The 19,455-nt window shown below is 30.7% G+C and overlaps 1 protein-coding gene across 1 annotated transcript in view; it reads left to right on the top strand.

The window, feature by feature from the left end:
• Positions 1–19,455, top strand: part of fgd1 (FYVE, RhoGEF and PH domain containing 1) — a 74,410-nt gene that overhangs the window by 41,177 nt on the left and 13,778 nt on the right. The window contains 8 exon segments of the mRNA XM_051117022.1: positions 4,243–4,455; positions 6,613–6,799; positions 8,405–9,092; positions 11,191–11,429; positions 13,259–13,268; positions 13,270–13,416; positions 18,138–18,276; positions 18,463–18,521. Of these exon segments, the coding sequence (XP_050972979.1) occupies positions 4,243–4,455; positions 6,613–6,799; positions 8,405–9,092; positions 11,191–11,429; positions 13,259–13,268; positions 13,270–13,416; positions 18,138–18,276; positions 18,463–18,521 (1,682 nt within the window).

The following is a 19,455-nucleotide window of genomic DNA, read 5'->3' on the forward strand; positions in this document are numbered from 1 at the left end:
CTTTGAAAAATCATATTTTACAATGTAGTACTGTAAACATTGCTACTTAATATTTTCTACTTAAAATAAACATTATTTGAAATAAAATAATGATATTGATTTAATTATAGGTAAATATAAATAAATAAGTAAATAAATCTGTATAAATAAAAAAAAATCCAATAAAATGACATAAAGAAATGCACAACAAAATTACTAAAACTTTAACTAAACATTTTGAAATAAAAATCCGGAATATGAATAAAAACCTTAAAAGTATCTAAATTTAATGTATATATTTATATATGCTACTTAAAATAAAATAAACATTCATTGAAATAAGATTATATATATATATATATATATATATATATATATAAAACTTAAATTGATTACATTTCAGCTAGTTGCCAAGACAGCATTTCTTATTTTCATTTAGTTTGACTTGATGTAATAAATAAATAAGTAAATAAATAAATATTTTTTAAAATAAGTAATAAAAATGAAAAAAAAAAAACACAACAAAATTGTTAAATAAACTAAATTTTAAAATGGAAAATGTAGAAATAAAAATTCTAATTATTAATTAAAAACCTTAAAAGTCTCTAAATTATATGTATTATGTTTATATAAACATAAACATACACACACATATATATAAACAATAATAATATCTAAATCTCACTTTACAATAAAATGTAATATTTTTGCTATCTAAAGTTGCAAAAATATTACATTTTATTGTAAAGCAATAAAATACAATAATATATACATATATATATATATATATATATATATATATGTGTGTTGACAAGACAACATTTCTTATTTGTATTTAGTTTAACTTGATGTGCTGGAATAACTACAAGTAAAAAAAAAAAACTTTTAAAAATGAAAAAAAAAAAAATATAGATCAAAAAAAGACATGACAAAAATGCACAACAAAATTACACTGCCACCCAGAATACCATATGTGACCCTGGACCACAAAACCAGTCGTAAGGGTCCATTTTTTAAAATTGAGATTATACATCATCTAAAATCGGAATAAATAAGCTTTCCATTGACGTATAGTTTGTTAGGATAGGACAATATTTGGTCGAGATGCAACTATTTGAATATATGGAATCTGAGGGTGCAAAAAAATCAAAACATTGAGAAAATCACCTTTAAAGTGTCCAAATGAAGTTCTTTGCAATGCATATTACTAATCAAAAATTAAGTTTTGATATATTTATGGTAGGAAATTTACAAAATATCTTTATGAAACATGATCTTTACTTAATATCGATAATGTTGACCCATCCAATACATATAGCACTAAAAATGTGCCATAACAGTAAAAAGGCTGAAATGATTCATTTGAAACACTTATATTGTCTTTATACGCCCTCGAAGTGGATGTATTTTGGACGGGCCTGTTCTTTTGATACATATTTAATCTGTCCCAACTCAGTCGGGCTTGTAGGTCACAGCACACATCCTTTTCCCGTACGGGAACTCCAGAGCACATGGGAAAAACAACATGCGCTGCGAATCCAAATCTGCGGCTAGGATAACTCTGGTTTTCTCCTTCGCTAGCCTTTCTTCACCTTTAAGTAATTTTGGTGGAGCATGTGGAAGTCATTTCAGCCCCCTGCCTTCACTAGCTGGTATGAGTGTCACCATATGGAACCAATTAGCTCTTTGTAGGGGGACAGGCGAGCTTTTTTTAAATCGGCAACGTCATCCAGACGGCGGGTCTGCCCACCATCTGACCCGTCCGTGCCACTTTAAGAAATTCCAGCGAGATTTTTTCCCGTCCACGCTCGTTTTGATATCAAAGCCCTTCGAGTTGTATTTACGTTCTCGTTGTTTGAATTTCGTTATGTCACTGGATCCGAACTCATGGTGTGTTACACTGATTGAGCTGAACACGCAAACATACACAGTAGTGACTGGCACTTTAACACACTGACCTACTTAACACACGACGGGCACAGAGCGCTCAACCGCTCTCCCCGTTTACCCAGAAGTCTTTTTTACGCAGTTTGATGTCAGGTTCACATTGTGTCAGCACAAACTAGTGTGTAATTTAAGCCTAAGATTGATGTGGCGTATATGCTTTGACTTATCACTGGATCTGGACTCGCCGTTTATTGAGCCAGAGGTGATTTGTGTGAAAACGTGTTGTACAGTTATGCTTTCTGGCGTTCAGACACATCACTCAGCCGAACTGTAACCCATTACGCCCAGCCGGCTCCATTAAATTAGGCCGAATTGAATTTGCCTGTCTTGTTTTCTTCTCTCATGTTGATTCCTAAAGTGTTTCCTGTCTGAAATGATCATGCTGGCAATGATGAGACGGTCTTTATTTTTTTAAATGTGCTTTTTGAATGCCAGTGGATTGAATTTCTGCATTATTATTTATACTTTATTATTATTTGCTGGTTATTTACACTGCTGTTCAAAAGTGTGGGGTTTTTATTATTACTTTCTGCATGCAAATAATGCATTACATTTATCAAAAGCGGTCATAAAGACATTTCTAATATTACAAAAGATATTTATTTACAATAAATGCTGCTCTTTTGAGCTTTGTTCATTAAAGTATTCTGAAAAATGTTTCAGTTTCCACAAAACGCAAATCAGCATATCAGAATGATTTCTAAAGTGACACTGAAAATTCAGCTTAGCGTCACAGAAATAAATTACATTTTAAAAAATATTCAAATAGAAATCATTTATTTTAAATTGCAAAAATATTTTACAATTTTAATGTTTTTACTGTATTTTTGATCAAATAAATGCAGTCTTGAATGATTTCTGAACGATCATGCACTGAAGACTGGAGTAATGATGCTGGAAATTCAGCTTTGCATCACAGAAATAAATTACATTTTTAAATATATCCAAATAGAAATTATTTATTTAAAATTGCAATAATATTTCACAATTTTACTGTATTTTTGATCAAATAAATGCAGCCTTGAGTGATTTCCGAAGGATTATGTGACTGGAGTAGTGATGCCGAAAATTCAGCTTTGCGTCACAGAAATAAAATAAATCTTTAAATATATCCAAATAGAAATTATTTATTTCAAATTGTAATAATATTTCACAATTTTACAGTTTTTACAGTATTTTTAATCAAACAAATGCAGCCTTGAGCGATTTCTGAAGGATCTGAAGACTGGAGTAATGATGCTGAAAATTCAGCTTTGCATCACAGAAATAAATTACATTTTTAAATATATTCAAATATAAGTTATTTATTTTAAATTGCAATAATATTTCACAATTTTACAGTTTTTAGTGTATTTTTAATCAAATAAATGCAGCCTTGAATGATTTCTGAAGGATCATGTGACGTTGAAGACTGGAGTAATGATGCTGAAAATTCAGCTTTGCGTCACAGAAATAAATTCCATTTTTAAATATATTCAAATGGAAACAGTTTATTTTAAATTGTAATAACATTTCACAATATTACCATTTTTTCTGTGTTTTTTATCAAATAAATGCAGCCTTGAGTCATTTCTGAAGGATCTGAAGACTGGAGTAATGATGCTGAAAATTCAGCATTGCGTCACAGAAATAAATTACATTTTTAAATATATTCAAATATAGAAATTGTTTATTTGAAATTGCAATAATATTTCACAATATTACTGTTTTTACTGTATTTTTGATGAAATAAATGCAGTCTTGGTGAGCAATAAGAGACTTCTTTCAAAAACATTCAATCTTACTGACCCCCAAACTTTTGAACAACAAAGGTCTTAATGGTCTGTCTGTAAAAATGAACATAAACACATTGTTTTTGTTTTCCTGTGTTATTTTTTTCAGTGTTGTTGTGGCTTCATTCACATTTTGTTCTGTAGAAAACCTTTTATCATCCTACAAAATCTTCTAAAAGAGCTTAAAGTTGTTAGGAAATGCACGGAATGCGACTCATTTGAAATTACTCATGTTGTTTACAACTAACTGTTTTATTTACTTGCCAAAGCCAGTTTCCTTCACATTCATGACCCTGATGTGAACTCACTGTATTGTGTACACACTTGTGTTATGTCACAAAGCTCTGGCTATGAAAGAGAGAGTGGTGTATTTCAACTCAAACCAATCTGAATTGCAAAACAAGTCTCCTTTTGGCCAAAACCTACCCAAATGGAACCAATAACAAGTTATTGGTTGTATCTGATGAAGAACATCAGTCACGGTATACTTCCTTTATTCAGATTCTCCGAATCAAAGCGAGTCTGCACTCTCTCTTTCTGTCAGGCCCGTCCACTGCCAGTCCACGGCTTCTAACCAAGAGTCTGTCCCTTGAGCCAGGCCCCTGCCTCGGAGCCCACGAGACCCCACAGCGCCTCTGCTCTGACCCTGGACCCCTGGAACCACAGCACTGCAATGGCACAAGTGAGAACGGACCACAGGACGTCCCGCCTCCACCCCCTAAAACACGCCCACCTTTACCTGGGCCAAAGCCTCAAGGTACATTCTGTACGTTTAAAGGGACAGTTCACCCAAAAAATGAATCTTACCATTGTGACACAAAATAATATATTTTGAAGAATGACTGAACTGTTTGTTTCTATACAGTTCACAAACGCAATGAAAAACAGGACGTCAAGTTCTAGAAATGACCAAAAAGCAACTCTTATGACATATTTCAAGTCTTGTGACTTGTAAAATAGCTCAGTTTTAGCTCAGTGTTGCTATTTCTTTAAGTTTGCACATGTGCAAATTAGATTCAAGAGCTACAGTACCGTTCAAAAGATTTGTCAATGTTTTTGAAAGACGTCTCATTTTCACCAAAGCTGCATTTATTTGATCAAAAATAGAGTAAAAAAAAAGTAAAACATTATTGCAATTTAAAGTAACTGTTTTCTATTTGAATATATTTTAAAATGTAATTTATTCCTGTGATCAAAGCTGAATTTTCAGCATCTTCAGTGTCATCTGATCCCTCAGAAATCATTCTAATATGTTGATTTAATGTTTTTGAAAAAAGTCTCTTATTGCTCACCAAGACTGCATTTATTTGATCAAAAATACAGTAAAAACAGTAATAGTGTGAAATATTATTACAATTTAAAATAAACAATTTCTATTTGAATATATTAAAAAATGTAATTTATTTCTGTGATCAAAGCTGAATTTTCATCATCATTACTCCAGTCTTCAGTGTCACATGATCCTTCAGAAATCACTCAAGGCTGCATTTTTTGATCAAAAATACAGTAAAAAAAGTAAAATATTATTGCAATTTAAAGTAACTGTTTTCTATTTGAATATATTTTAAAATGTAATTTATTCCTGCGATCAAAGCTGAATTTTCAGCATCTTCAGTGTCATCTGATCCTTCAGAAATCATTCTAATATGCTGATTTGCTGCTTATTATTAATTTTGAAAACAATTGTGCTGCTTAATATTTTTGTGGAAAATATTTTATTGTATTTTTTTTTTTTTGTAAATGTGCACACTACCAGTCAAAAGTTTTTGAACAGTAAGATGCTTTTTAAAGAAGTCTCTTCTGCTCACCAAGCCTGCATTTATTTGATCAAAAATACAGCAAAAGCAGTAATATTGTGAAATATTTTTACTATTTAAAATAAGTGTTTTCTATTTGAATATATTTTGTAATGTAATTTATTCCTGTGATTTCAAAGCTGAATTTTTAGCATCATTACTCCAGTCACACGATCCTTCAGAAGTCATTTTAATATTCTGATCTGCTGCTTAAAAAACATTTATGATGTTTAGGTTTCTTTGATGAATAGAAAGCTCATAAAAACAGCATTTATCTGAAATATAAATCTTTTGTAACATTATAAATGTCTTTATCATCACTTTTGGTCAATTTAAAGCATCGTTCATAAATAAAACTATTTTTATTTAGTAAATTTCTTTTCCCAAAAACAATTTACTGACTCCAAGCTTTTGAATGGTTAGGTATATAATATTGCAAAAGCTTTTTATTTTAGATAAATGCTGATCTTTGGATCTTTCTGTGCACCAAAGAATCCTAAAAAATGTGAAAAATGTTTAAAAATAATATAAATGTGAAAAAAAAATATTGATAATAATAATACGTTTTTGAGCAGCAAATCAGAATATTAGAGTGATTTCTGAAGGATCATGTGACTGGAGTAATGATGCTAAAAATTCAGCTTTGAGATCAAAGGAATAAATTACATTTTAATATATATTTAAATAGAAAGCAGTTATTTTAAATAGTGAAATATTTCAGAATTTGTACTGTTTTGTTGTACTTTGAATCAAATAAATGCAGGCTTGGTGAGCAGAAGATACTACTTTATAAAACATCAAAAATCTTAAAAATTTAAAATAATAAAATTCATAATTTATTAAATTAAAAACTTAAATTTTTTTTTTAAATATTTTAGGAAGATAGTGTATGGATATTTAAATATATGCAGAACTTGTAACTAAATTGAGGTCACCAATATGACCTCATTAATAATTTATGATATAATAAAATATTCAAATATGACATAATCTAATAAAAGCACTTGTTATTCTGTCCTGTTGTTCCAGTTTATTATCCGTGTCTGTCTGTGGTGCGGTCATGCGATCGTGCACCAGTCTCACTGTATTGATTTGCGTATTGATTTTGTCTCGTTCAGTGCCCCCGAAACCCCCTCATCTACAGCAGCAGAGCGCTCGACGGCCACGCCCCCCGGACAAACCCCTCCCACCTCCACCCTCCCGCCCACTCCCAGCCGACCCCCGCCAATCACGCGCCACCTTACCGAGAGCAGAGGGAAGCTCCTCCCCCACTTGTGTCCTTTCGCTCATCGAGAAGTTTGAGAGGTGAGAAACAGTCACTGGAGCTGCTCTTTAGATTACGGTGCATTTTATTGTTCATAACTACAGATTTGGCGCTCTCGAGTAATGATATCACCGTTTGTTGATCGCAGGTAAACGAGAAGTTATATCTTTCTTCTTACTGCAAGAATAGTTTCAATATTTTTGTCTTGTTTTAGACAATATAGCTAGAGTTTCTAATTTTTAAACAAATCTCACAAAATTTTTAGTTTTAAATTTGAGATGAAGCAAAATGTACTTGAGAAGCAGAATTGCGTAATATACTAAAACTTTTTTTGCTATAGGTTGTTAATTTAAGCAGAAATCTTACTAAATCTTACTATGTAAGGTAAATGTGAGGTAAAACAAAATGTACTTAAGAAGCAAAATTAAATAACATTAAGACTTTTTTCCCTATAGGTTCTTATTTTAATAAATAATCTTACTAAATGTTGGTTTATTTATTTATTTATTTATTATGTTTTTTATTTTATGTTTTAAAATTAATTTGCCAATGGCAAAAAAAAAATGAACCCAAGATTTTTAGCAGTTTTGCTGCAAAAGTAAATTTATTTTGTCTTAGAGATATTGTGAAAAAAAACTATTTTATTTTATTTAGATTTTTTATTATATGTAATTTTTTATTTTATTTTATTTATTATTATTTTATTTTTTTTATTTTATTTTAATACAGTGCTCACAATTTGATGTGTTTTAGATTTTTTTTTAGATACATACACTTAGAATTTTTTAAGGATATTGACATTTAAAAAAAATAAACAAATACTTTTATTTAAAGTTATTTTTATTTATTTATTATTATTTTATTAGCTTTTATTTTCATTTTATTTAATTGTATTAATTATTATTATAACATATATTTTTTATTATTTATTTTATTTATTATATTTTATATTTTATTTATTATTTTATGTATTAATATTTTATTGTATTTTATTATAACTTTTATTTTCATTTTATTTTGTTATTAATAAAATTATATTTATTTATTTTATTTTTTATTTATTATTATTTTATTTTATTATATTTATTATCATTTTATTATTTTATTTATATTTTATTTTTTATTTAGTGTATTTTTATTTAATTATTTATTTTATTTATTTTTTTAACCCTTATTTTCATTTAATTTAATTTTATTAATTATTATTATAATATATTTTTGTTTTTTATTTTATTTATAATATTTTATTTTTGTTTTTTATTTTTTACTTATTATTATTTTATTATGATTTATTTTATTTATTATTATTTTATTGTATTTTATTTTTTCCTTTATTTTGTTTTATTTTATTATATATATTTTAATGCAGTGCTCACAATGTGATGTTTTTTAGATATTTATATACATGTGCTTAGAGTTTTTTTATATATTATTATTTTATTATTGTTATTTTATTATACTTTTTACTTTATGTATTATTTGTCTAAATATTTATTTAATTTATTATTTTATTAACTTTTATTTTATTTTCATTTTATTTTATTGTATTTTATTTTTTATTTATATTTTATTTACAGTGTTAACAATCTAATGTGTTTTAGGTATTTGTAAACATACGCTTAGAATTTTATTATTTTTTTTTTTAGGGAGCAGATCATCGTGGTGCCAGATATCACCGGGGGCGTGATGTGTACTCCACGGGTCCCCGAACAGCAGGCCGCATCTGGGTCGTTTAGCCCTCCACCCTCAGAGTTCATCCTGCCCTGCACGTCTCTTCAGGAACCACTAGAGGCGCCGCTGGCCGAGGAGGAGGTCGAAAAAGAAGAAAAGGATGAGGAAGAAGAGGTGGACGAAACCGAGGAGGATGACAGCGAGCTCGGGGCGTCCTGCTCAGAAAAGCGTCTCTCTATGGAATCGGGCTACGGTGCCTCCGATAAACTGCTGGACAACATGGAAATGAGGGACCTTACAGCCAACCAATCAGAAATCCCCTCGGATCGCTTGTCCCTCCCACCGTCGCAGATGGATGGGAAGCTGGCCAATAGAGACAGTGGTATTGACAGCATCAGCTCGCCCTCACACAGCGAGGAGCTCTGCTTCGTCGGGGACGAGGATCGGGTCGGTCACGAGAGGGAGATTTGCCCCTGCAGCCCGGGGCCCGGGCTTCCTTGCGGCTATGCCGAGGGGCCCGAAGGAGAAGGGGCCAGTGGTGTGGAGGGCGGCAGGGACTCAGAGGGAGACAGTGATATGGAGGAGGGCAGCGGGGACGAGAGTGAGATGAACCCCATGGCCCTACAACCTCTGCCTAAAGCTGAACGACAAGACTCCACTGAGGTGAGCATTTATATGCCTATTAATTAGGGAAAATTATTGAATCATTTAATCATGAATTGATCTTACTCTTGGTACCTGGGTATTACTAAAGACTCCATATTGACTTCCATAATGTAAATACACATAAACACATACATGAACAATGTAATTAATTCTAAGAGATAAATAACAAATGGTAACACTTTACAATAAGGTGTCATTTGTTAACATTAGTTAATCAACATGAATGAACAATGAACGATACATTTAGTACACTATCTTTGTTAATGTTAGTTAATAAAAATACAGTTGTTCATTGCTTTTTCATGTTAGTTCATGGGCACTGACCAATGTAAACAAACACAACTTGTAATAATGCCTTAGTAAATGCTAAACATGAACATTAACTAAGATTAATAAATGCTGTGTGAAATATTGTTCATTCTTAATTCATGTTAAGTAACGAGTGAACTAATTCATTTTGGTGTAAGAAACCCTGACTAAAATATATGCATTTAAAATGTGTAATTATACAATATATTATTAAATATAATCTGTTATATGAATTTTTTAATGTAATTTTTTGTATTTATTTATTTTTAATTATTTATACAATGTTTATGTTATATAATTGTATATTATTTATATATGACATTATTACAATGCATTAAATTATATATATATATTTATTTATTTCATTTTATTTATTTATTTATGTTTACATTTTTAATTAATTAACCATGACCCTATGTATGAAAACAAGCATTTTTAATATTTATTTAAGAAAATGTTATATAATTTATAAGGTTAATTATTTATTTATTATTTATTTTTATTTTTATTTATTATTTATTTATATAACACCACCATTCATAATTTTAGAGTGAGTAAGGTGTAATTTTAATTACATTTTTTTATTAAATCATCAATGATTAATTATTAATTAGTTATACAATGTTTATATTATATAATTTTATATTAATTATATATTACATGATCACAATGCATTACATTTTATATATTTATATAATTTTATATGTATTTCATTTCATTTATTTATTTATTTTTACATTTTTAATGAATTAACCATAACCCTATGCATGAAAACAAGCATTTTTAATTGTTTATATTTAGTATATATTTTTAGAAATAAATTTAATATATATGTGTTTATATATATAAATGTAATATATATGATAAATATATGATAAATATAATAAGGTTAATTATTTATTTATTTATACAACACCACCATTCATAATTTTAGGGTCAGTAAGATGTAATTTTCTTTTTTAATTAAAACATTTTTTTTAATGATTAATTATTTTATTAAAATTATTATATTCAGCAAGGATGTAATAAATTGATCAGTGACTGTAAAGACATTTATAATTTTAAAGATTAAAGAATCTTGGGAAAAAAAGATCTTTTTCATTTTTTAATTTGTATTTGTTATTTTTAATTATTTATATTTTGTTCAGACAAATACATTCTTAGTAAGCATAAGAAACTTGTTTCAAAATCACAAAAAAATGAATTAATACATCTTATATGTGACCCTGGACCACAAAACCAGTCATTAGTGACAATTTTTGGAAACTGAAATTTATAAATCATCTGAAAGCTGAATAAATAAGCTTTCCATTAATGTATGGTTTGTTAGGATAGAACAATATTTGACAATATCTGGAATCTGAGGGTGCAAAAAAATCAAAATATTGAGATAATCACCTTTAAAGTTTTCCAAATGAAGTTCTTAGCAATGCATATCACTAATCAAAAACTGTGATATATTTACGGTAGGAAATTCACAAAATATCTTCATGGAACATGATCTTTACTTAATATCTTAATGATATTGGCATAAAAGAAAAATTGATAATTTTGACCCATACAATGTATTTTTGGCTATTGCTACAAATATACTCATGCTACTTAAGACTGGTTTTGTGCTCCAGGGTCACATATATTTGAGTGTTTTTAAAAGTTCCTACTGTCAGAAGTACATCATGACAAAAGCTAAACTTCAAAATGAAACTTATTCTACACACTTCAGTCTAACATGTTGTCACAGGTTTGTTCAAACTCATTATTCCGCCAACATTTTCTCGTTTTGCAGCTGTCCGTCCAGCAGCGGGTGTTTAACATTGCTAATGAGCTGCTGCATACGGAGAAGGCTTACGTGTCCAGACTGCACCTCCTGGACCAGGTGTTCTGCGCCCAGCTGATGGAGGAGGCTCGAGCGCGGAGCTCCTTCCCCTGCGAGGTGGTCATGGGCATCTTCTCCAACATCTGCTCCATCTACTGCTTCCACCAGCAGTTCCTGCTGCCCGCGCTGGAGAAACGCATGGAGGAATGGTGAGAGAAAAAGAAAGAAAGAGACTCAGGACATCAGGATGTTAATACTTATTATTTAAAGGGGTCCTCGGATGCTAAGTTCACTTTTACATGTTGTTTGAACATTAATGTGTGTTGTCAGTGTATGTACAAATCTACCCTATAATGATAAAAATCCATGCAGTGGTTTTTAATTAATCTGTAAAAATAATATCCCCTTTTTCAAATCAAGCCATTCTCAGATGCCTGTCATTGTGGCGTCACATGACAGAGGACACTCCCACAATAGTTGATTGACATGAGCGTCTTACCTCAGATCAGCTGTAACAGTCCGACCTCTTTGTTTCGATGCTGGAGCAGGGATGTAAGTTAGACAAGAATATCTCTGATTGAGCGATTGAGGTGTTGTGTTGCTGGATGTAATAATGAACATAGTGGTCGTCATGTACTCCAGACATCTGAGCCGCTGAAGATGCAGTAGATCACGTTTGTTTGTGAAGGGAATGAACCTCCCGATCTACATATATCCGTCTATGTTCACGCGAATCATTCGTGATCCAGCTTCACTTACAGCAGAAGTGAGTATAAGCGTTTTTTATGAATCTTTGCGATCGCCTTTCCTAATAATGTGCTAGTTAGCAAGTTTAGCAGCTAAACGCGGCTAAAGTAAACAGGCTCGTCACTCCACAGAGAGAAGAGAGGGGCGGGGCGAGCAGAGCTCATCTGCATTTAAAGGAACAACCCCTCAGAATGGGATGATTTTTTCAGAGCTGATTTTGACAAGGTAAAAAGGGTGTTGTTTTACAAAACCATTGAGAATTTTTAATCAAAGTATATTAGAGACTTTTCATTAAGACCCTAAAGAATCATATCAACTTGTGGAAAATGGGCATCCGATGACCCCTTTAAAGGACAAGTCCACTTCCAAAACAAAGATTCACATATAATGTACTCACCCCCTTGTCTTCCAAGATGTTCATGTCTTTCTTTCTTCAGTCGTAAAGAAATTGTTTTTTGAGGAAAACATTTCAGCATTTTTCTCCATATAATGGACTGATATGGTGCCCAGAGTTTGAACTTCCAAAACAATCACAGATGCGGTTGTAAATGATCCCAGCCGAGGAAGGAGGGTCTTACCTAGTGAAACGATTGGTTATTTTCATTAAAAAAAATACAATTTATATACTTTTTAATGTCAAACGCTCGTCTTGTCTTTCTCTCCCTGAACTCTGTGTATTCTGACTCAAGACAGTTCGGGTATGTCGAAAAACTCCAATCGTATTTTTTCCCTCAACTTCAAAAATCATTTCAGAATCATCCTACATCACTGCAGAAGAACAGACACAGTGTTTACAAAGTGAACATGCAAAGAAGATCAAACACCCTTAACAAAAAAGGTAAAACAGTGATATAGGATGATTCTGAAGTTGAGGGAGAACATGAGATGGGAGTTTTTCCACATTCACTAACTGACATGAACCGGAACAAAAACAGTCCAGGCAGAGAAAGACAAGACGAGCATTTGACATTAAAAAGTATATAAATTGTATTATTTTAATGAAAATAACCGATCGTTTCGCTAGATAAGACGCTTCTTCCTCTTTCTCTAAACATTCTTGAATCAAGATACAATTACTTGAGAAGCAAAATCAAGCTATCAAGTCTTATTTTCAGAACAATGTATGGAGAATAAGTAAGTGAGGAAAAACGGATGTTTTGAAGCATCCAAGTGACACAACTAAACTTTGTTTAAAAATAGTCCAGTTTTGGAAAGGGAAGGGTGACCGCCACAAAGAGTTTGGAAAACACAACTGATGAACGAACCTTGACTTCCACCCCTCTCCCCTCAGGGATCTGAACCCCCCGCATCGGAGACATCCTGCAGAAACTGGCGCCTTTCCTGAAGATGTACGGCGAGTATGTGAAAAATTTTGACCGGGCCATGGAGCTGGTGAACACCTGGATGCAGCGCTCGTCTCAGTTCAAAGCCATCATTCACAACATCCAGGTACCAGACTGCGATCAAAACACATTGTGCTATGATACAAGCAGGTTTTCGAGGAAAACATTTCAGGATTTCAGAAAGCGCAGACGGAATTGTGGAATCCAGTCATAAAAATGGAATTTACTGAATAATTGTCATGGAATTTGTCAAAGTTTGAATGAATTAATCAAAAGTAGATCATTACACTTAAATCAAACCACAACATGGACTATTACGCCACAAAAATACCATTTAAATGTGAATCCTGCATGTTCTTTGTGTCTCTGTTTTAATGAATGGAGCAGACGCGCTGTGTGTTTTTGTTTAGTGATAGTTGTTCATGAGTCCCTTGTTTGTCCTGAACAGTTAAACTGCTGCTGTTCTTCAGAAAAATCCTTCAGATCCCACAAATTCTTTGGTTTTCTAGCATTTTTGTGTATTTTAACAGGGTCATTTTTATAAATTCAACTATTATTTTGTCTTGTGGACTACATGTAAACATCTTTTATCTTATTCAGGTCAGTACTAAATAAACAATAACATGCATTTTGTATGATCCCTCTTATTTTGGTAAAATAATTAACATTTTGCAGATTCTGAAAGGGGGATGTAAACTTTTGACGTCAACCGTATGAGCAAAACATCCGTGCCATTCAAAAGAGTTTTCAAAAGAAATTATAACTTTAATTCAGCAAGGATGCATTAAATTGATCAAAAGTAACAGTAAAGATGTTTATAATGTTAAAAAGATTTCTGTTTTAAAGGGGTCATCGGATGCTAAGTTCACTTTTACGTGTTGTTTGAACATTAATGTGTGTTGTCAGTGTATGTACAAATCTACCCTATAATGATAAAAATCACTGCAGTGGTTTTTAATTAATCTGTAAAAATAATATCCCCCTTTTTTAAATCAAGCCATTCTCAGATGTCTGTCGTTGTGGCGTCACATGTCAGAGGCCACTCCCACAATAGTTGATTGACATGAGCGTCTTACCTCAGACCAGCTGTAACAGTCCGACCTCCATTGTTCTGATGCTGGAGCAGGGATGTAAGTTAGACAAGAATATCTCCGATTGAGCGATTGAGGTGTTGTGTTGCTGGATGTAATAATGAACATAGTGGTCGTCATTTACTCCCGACATCTGAGCCGCTGAAGATGCAGTGGATTACGTTTGTTTGTGAAGGGAATGCACCTCCCGATCTACATATATCCGTCTATGTTCACGCAAATCATTCGTGATCCAGCTTCACTTACAGCAGAAGTGAGTATAAGGTTTTTTATAAATCTTTGCGATCGCCTTTCCTTATAACGTGGTAGTTAGGAAGTTTAGCGGCTAAACACGTCTAAAGGAACAAAGGAACAACCCCTTAGAATGAAATGATTTTTGCAGAGCTGATTTTGACAAGGTAAAAAGGGTGTTGTTTTACAAAACCATTGAGAATTTTTAATCAAAGTATATTATAGACTTTTCATTAAGACCCTAAAGACTCATATCAGCTTGTGGAAAATGGGCATCCGATGATCCCTTTAAGGAGAAGTCCACTTCCAAAACAAAGATTTACAGATAATGTAGTCACCCCCTTGTCATCCAAGATGTTCATGTCTTTCTTTCTTCAGTCGTAAAGAAATTATGTATTTTGAGGAAAACATTTCAGCATTTTTCTCCATATAATGGACTGATATGTAGTTTAAATGCGGCTTCAGACGATCCCAAATGCGGTTGTAATCGATCCCAGCCGAGGAAGAAGGGTCTTATCTAGCGAAGCGATTGGTTATTTTCATAAAAATGATACTATTTATATACTTTTTAATGTCAAACACTCGTCTTGTCTTTCTCTCCCTGAACTCTGTGTATTCTGACTCAAGACAGTTCGGGTTTGTCGAAAAACTCCAAACGTATTTTCTCCCTCAGCTTCAAAAATCATTTCAAAATCATCCTACATCACTGCAGAAGTACAGACACAGTGTTCATGCAAAGAAGATCAAACATCCTTAACAAAAAAGGTAAAACAGTGATATAGGACAATTCTGAAGTTGAGGGAGAACATGAGATGGGAGTTTTTCCACATTCACTAACTGACATGAACCAGAACAAAAACAGTCCAGGCAGAGCAAAGTGTGAAACACGCTATTAAAATTTCTCTTAAAAATTCGAATTGTGATAATGTCAAGGCAGAAATCGTTTTCTATTACCATAAAATGTAAGTCTGATGTGATAAGTGCTATTGAGCATCACACTCTTAGCTGAAATGTGTGAGAATGAGAACGTCTTCCAGCCCCCGTCACCGTTATAATGAGTGTTAATTGCGTGCGACCCTGCATAATTCACACCCGTGGACTGAACGGAGTGTGTGTTAGTCATACAGTAATCTCATCCAGCAGGTGCACTCCACCAAATTCACCTTCACAGTCTGAGACAAAAATAACGAGAGCGCTCCCACGGCTCAGCCGCGATTGAGCGCGTCAGATGAAAGAGCGAGTCGCTGTGGGTGCGGGAGTGTTTTTGGGGAGCTGTAGGTTATGCTGAATACTAATGGCGCCCCAATCAGGCCTGGCGCGGCACTTCAAACGTCTCTGGTTGCCGCTGTGTGAGGAATATTAAGAGAAACGCAAGGCCCGGTGCCTGAGATCACAGCACCGCTGTAAGGAGTTCGGGCATGTCACGGCTCCGTCACGCACGGGTTACAATACCAATGAATCATCTTGATCGTGCCTGGCCGTGTTTTGGGAGTTTGCCTTATTGTTAAAGACAACATTTGTTAAAGACACATTTAAGTTTGCAGCGTGATGTATTTCTGAGTGAAACTAAATATTCAGTGTGAGATAAAGTAGGGAGAGACTTGATTTCTTCCAACAGGATTCGATTGCATTGTGAAAAGTACATTTTCTGAGCAAACCTCCAGGTTAAGTATTAAACTAGAAAGCTGAGTATAGAGACTTGAGGATAAAGTAACTAGAACACCTTAGTAACTATATATTAATTTATTTTAATAATATATACTTAGTAATGTGTGTAATATAGAATGTATTTTAGTATATAATATTAAAATAATATTATATTTTAAAATATTTTATTTAATATTTGAAAGTATTTTTTCATTGTTTTATATATACATATATTATTAGAAAATTAAAATAATTATTATGACATGTAACATATATTATTAAAATGTTTAATATATAATACAATATAATTAATATATTATTTTAATAATATATACTTACTAACATGCGTAATATAGAATGTATTTTAATATATAATATTTTAGTAAAAGTATTTTTTTATTGTTTTATATGACCCAAGTTTATATTATTGTTATAAATATATATAAATATTGTTATACATATATATTATTAAAATATATAAATATTTAAATTATAATATAAATAATATATTATTTTAATAATATATGTGTAATATATAATGTATTTTAAAGTGTAATCTTTTTAATTGTTTTATATTGCCCAAGTATATATATTAATTGTTATAAAATCATATAATATTTTAATAACATATATATTATTCAAATATGTAATATACATTATAATATAATTATTATATATTATTTTAATAATATGCACTTAGTAATATGTGTAATATAATATGTATTTTAATCTAGAACATTTTAATGAAAGCTTATGAAAGCAAGTATTTTTAAATTGTTTTATATTACCCAAGTATATATTAATTGCTATAAAATTCTAATAATATTTTAATAGCATATACATCATTAAAATGTCTATTATAAATTAGTAATATGTGTAATATATAATTTATTTTAATATATAATATTTTAATGAAAACAAAATTTTAATTGTTTTTTATTACCCAAATATATATTAAGCATTATAAAATTATGTTTTAATAACATGTATATATTTTTAAATATGTATTATATATTATATTTTAATGATATATACTTAGTAATATGTGTCATATATATATTGAATTTATTGTGTAATATTTTAATGAAACCTTATAAAAGCAATTTTTTAAATTGTTTTTTATTACCCAAAGATATATTAATCGTTATAAACTTAAATAATGTTTTAATAACATATATATGTTTTTAAATATGTATTATATATTATAATAGAATTAATGCATTATTTTAATGATATATACTTAGTAATATGTGTAATATAAAGTGTACTTTAATATATAATATTTTAATGAAAGCTTATAAAAGCAATTTTTATACATTGTTATAAAATTATATAGTGTTTTAGATAATATATATTTTTAAAATATGTATAATATATTATAATATAATAATGTATTATTTTAATAATATATACTTAGTAATATGTAGTAATATATAATATATTTAATGTGTAATATTTTAATGAAGGTTTATAAAAGCAAGTATTTTTAACTTTGATCTTATATTACCCAATACTGAGAAACGGTCGATATGAATTGTTATAAAATTATTTTTAAAAAAAATATTATTTATTTTTTATGTGTTTTTATTTGACTGAAATATATATTTTAAAAAATATATACAATTATTAATATATAATTAATGTTATTAATAATAATTGTATATATAAAATATCAAAATATATATATAATATCTACGGATATAAGACATATAATTATGCGCACAATAAATGTGTAAGTAAGTGTTGATTTTATGCCTTAAAGGTTTCTGTTTTTGGAAATATTCTGTGTTGGTGTGTGGGAATGGAAGGGTGCATGGTTTGTTTTTGCTCATGGTATGATTTTGGGTGTGTTTTGCAGAAAGAGGAGATGTGTGGGAATCTCACCCTACAGCACCACATGTTGGAGCCTGTGCAGAGGATCCCTCGTTACGAGCTCCTGCTCAAAGACTATCTGCACCGTCTGCCAGAGGACGCGGACGACTTCAAAGACGCTCAGAGTGAGTGCAGAATGCCGGAACGCCGAAACGGGCCTTATCTCCTCCGCTGACCGCAGCGGCCCACTTTCTGTTTCATTTCAGCTATTCGTGCATGTGTCTGGAAATATTGCAGTGAAAAGATTCGTGCAAGGTTAACAGGCCAAGATAAAAGGCAAAAATGAATATGAAGTCCTTTATCCCTTACAGAATCTCTGGAGCTGATCGCCACAGCGGCAGAACATTCAAACGCCGCCATCAGGAAAATGGTGAGTGGAGCTTCACGTCTGGGGTGAAAACCAACACCGCCACTTAACATCCCTTTGTAATTAAGCGTGGTTGCCTCTTTAATGTGAGGTCTGTTCTGAAAGTCTCTCATTTAATTCTGTTAATTGCTTATGTTTTTATTTTCTACATTTTGAGACACGAGACACCTCCCTCCAAGTAGACCTGACCTAAAACAGACAACGTCAAATCTAGCGTTAGCATCACTGAAAACAAGATAGTAACCATAACGTAGGTCATAACAAAGACTGATTCTAGTTGTGAGATAAGTCATATTTTTAAATAAAATATGCACACGTTCACTCTTATTTGTATGTTTAATAGTTCAAAAGCGCAGAATGTTTCACGTCCAATTCAGTTATGAATTACATGAATCATGTAGTGTAAATGATAGCATTATATATTTTTATAATACTTTATTATATTTATTTATATGTATATTTATTTATGTATTACTTTAATACTTTAATATATACTCATCATCATTTGTTTGAATATTACATTTTTAGATTTTATATATATATAAAATATTACTAAAGTATAAATTAAAATATTATAATAATTATATATATGTGGTATATAACATTTAGAATATTACTGAAGTGTAATTATTACTTTAATAATGTATATGTTAATGAAAAAATATATATTCACAAAAAGTGTACATTCAATATTACAAAACACTATATATATCTATCTATCTATATATATATATATATATATTTGTAAATATTAAAAAGCTTTTTTTGCTTTATAGTAGTACTATAATATTACAAAAGTAGTATTAAATATAACAATTAAAATATAATTATTATTTAAGTTTTTATCATTTTTATATTTTATATTTTAATTTGATATTTATACACACAAAAGTATATATTAAAATATTACAAAACAATTTTTTTTCACTATTTTTTA

Source organism: Labeo rohita, chromosome 8 (assembly GCF_022985175.1).
Source record: "Labeo rohita strain BAU-BD-2019 chromosome 8, IGBB_LRoh.1.0, whole genome shotgun sequence".
NCBI classification, from domain to species: Eukaryota; Metazoa; Chordata; class Actinopteri; order Cypriniformes; family Cyprinidae; genus Labeo; species Labeo rohita.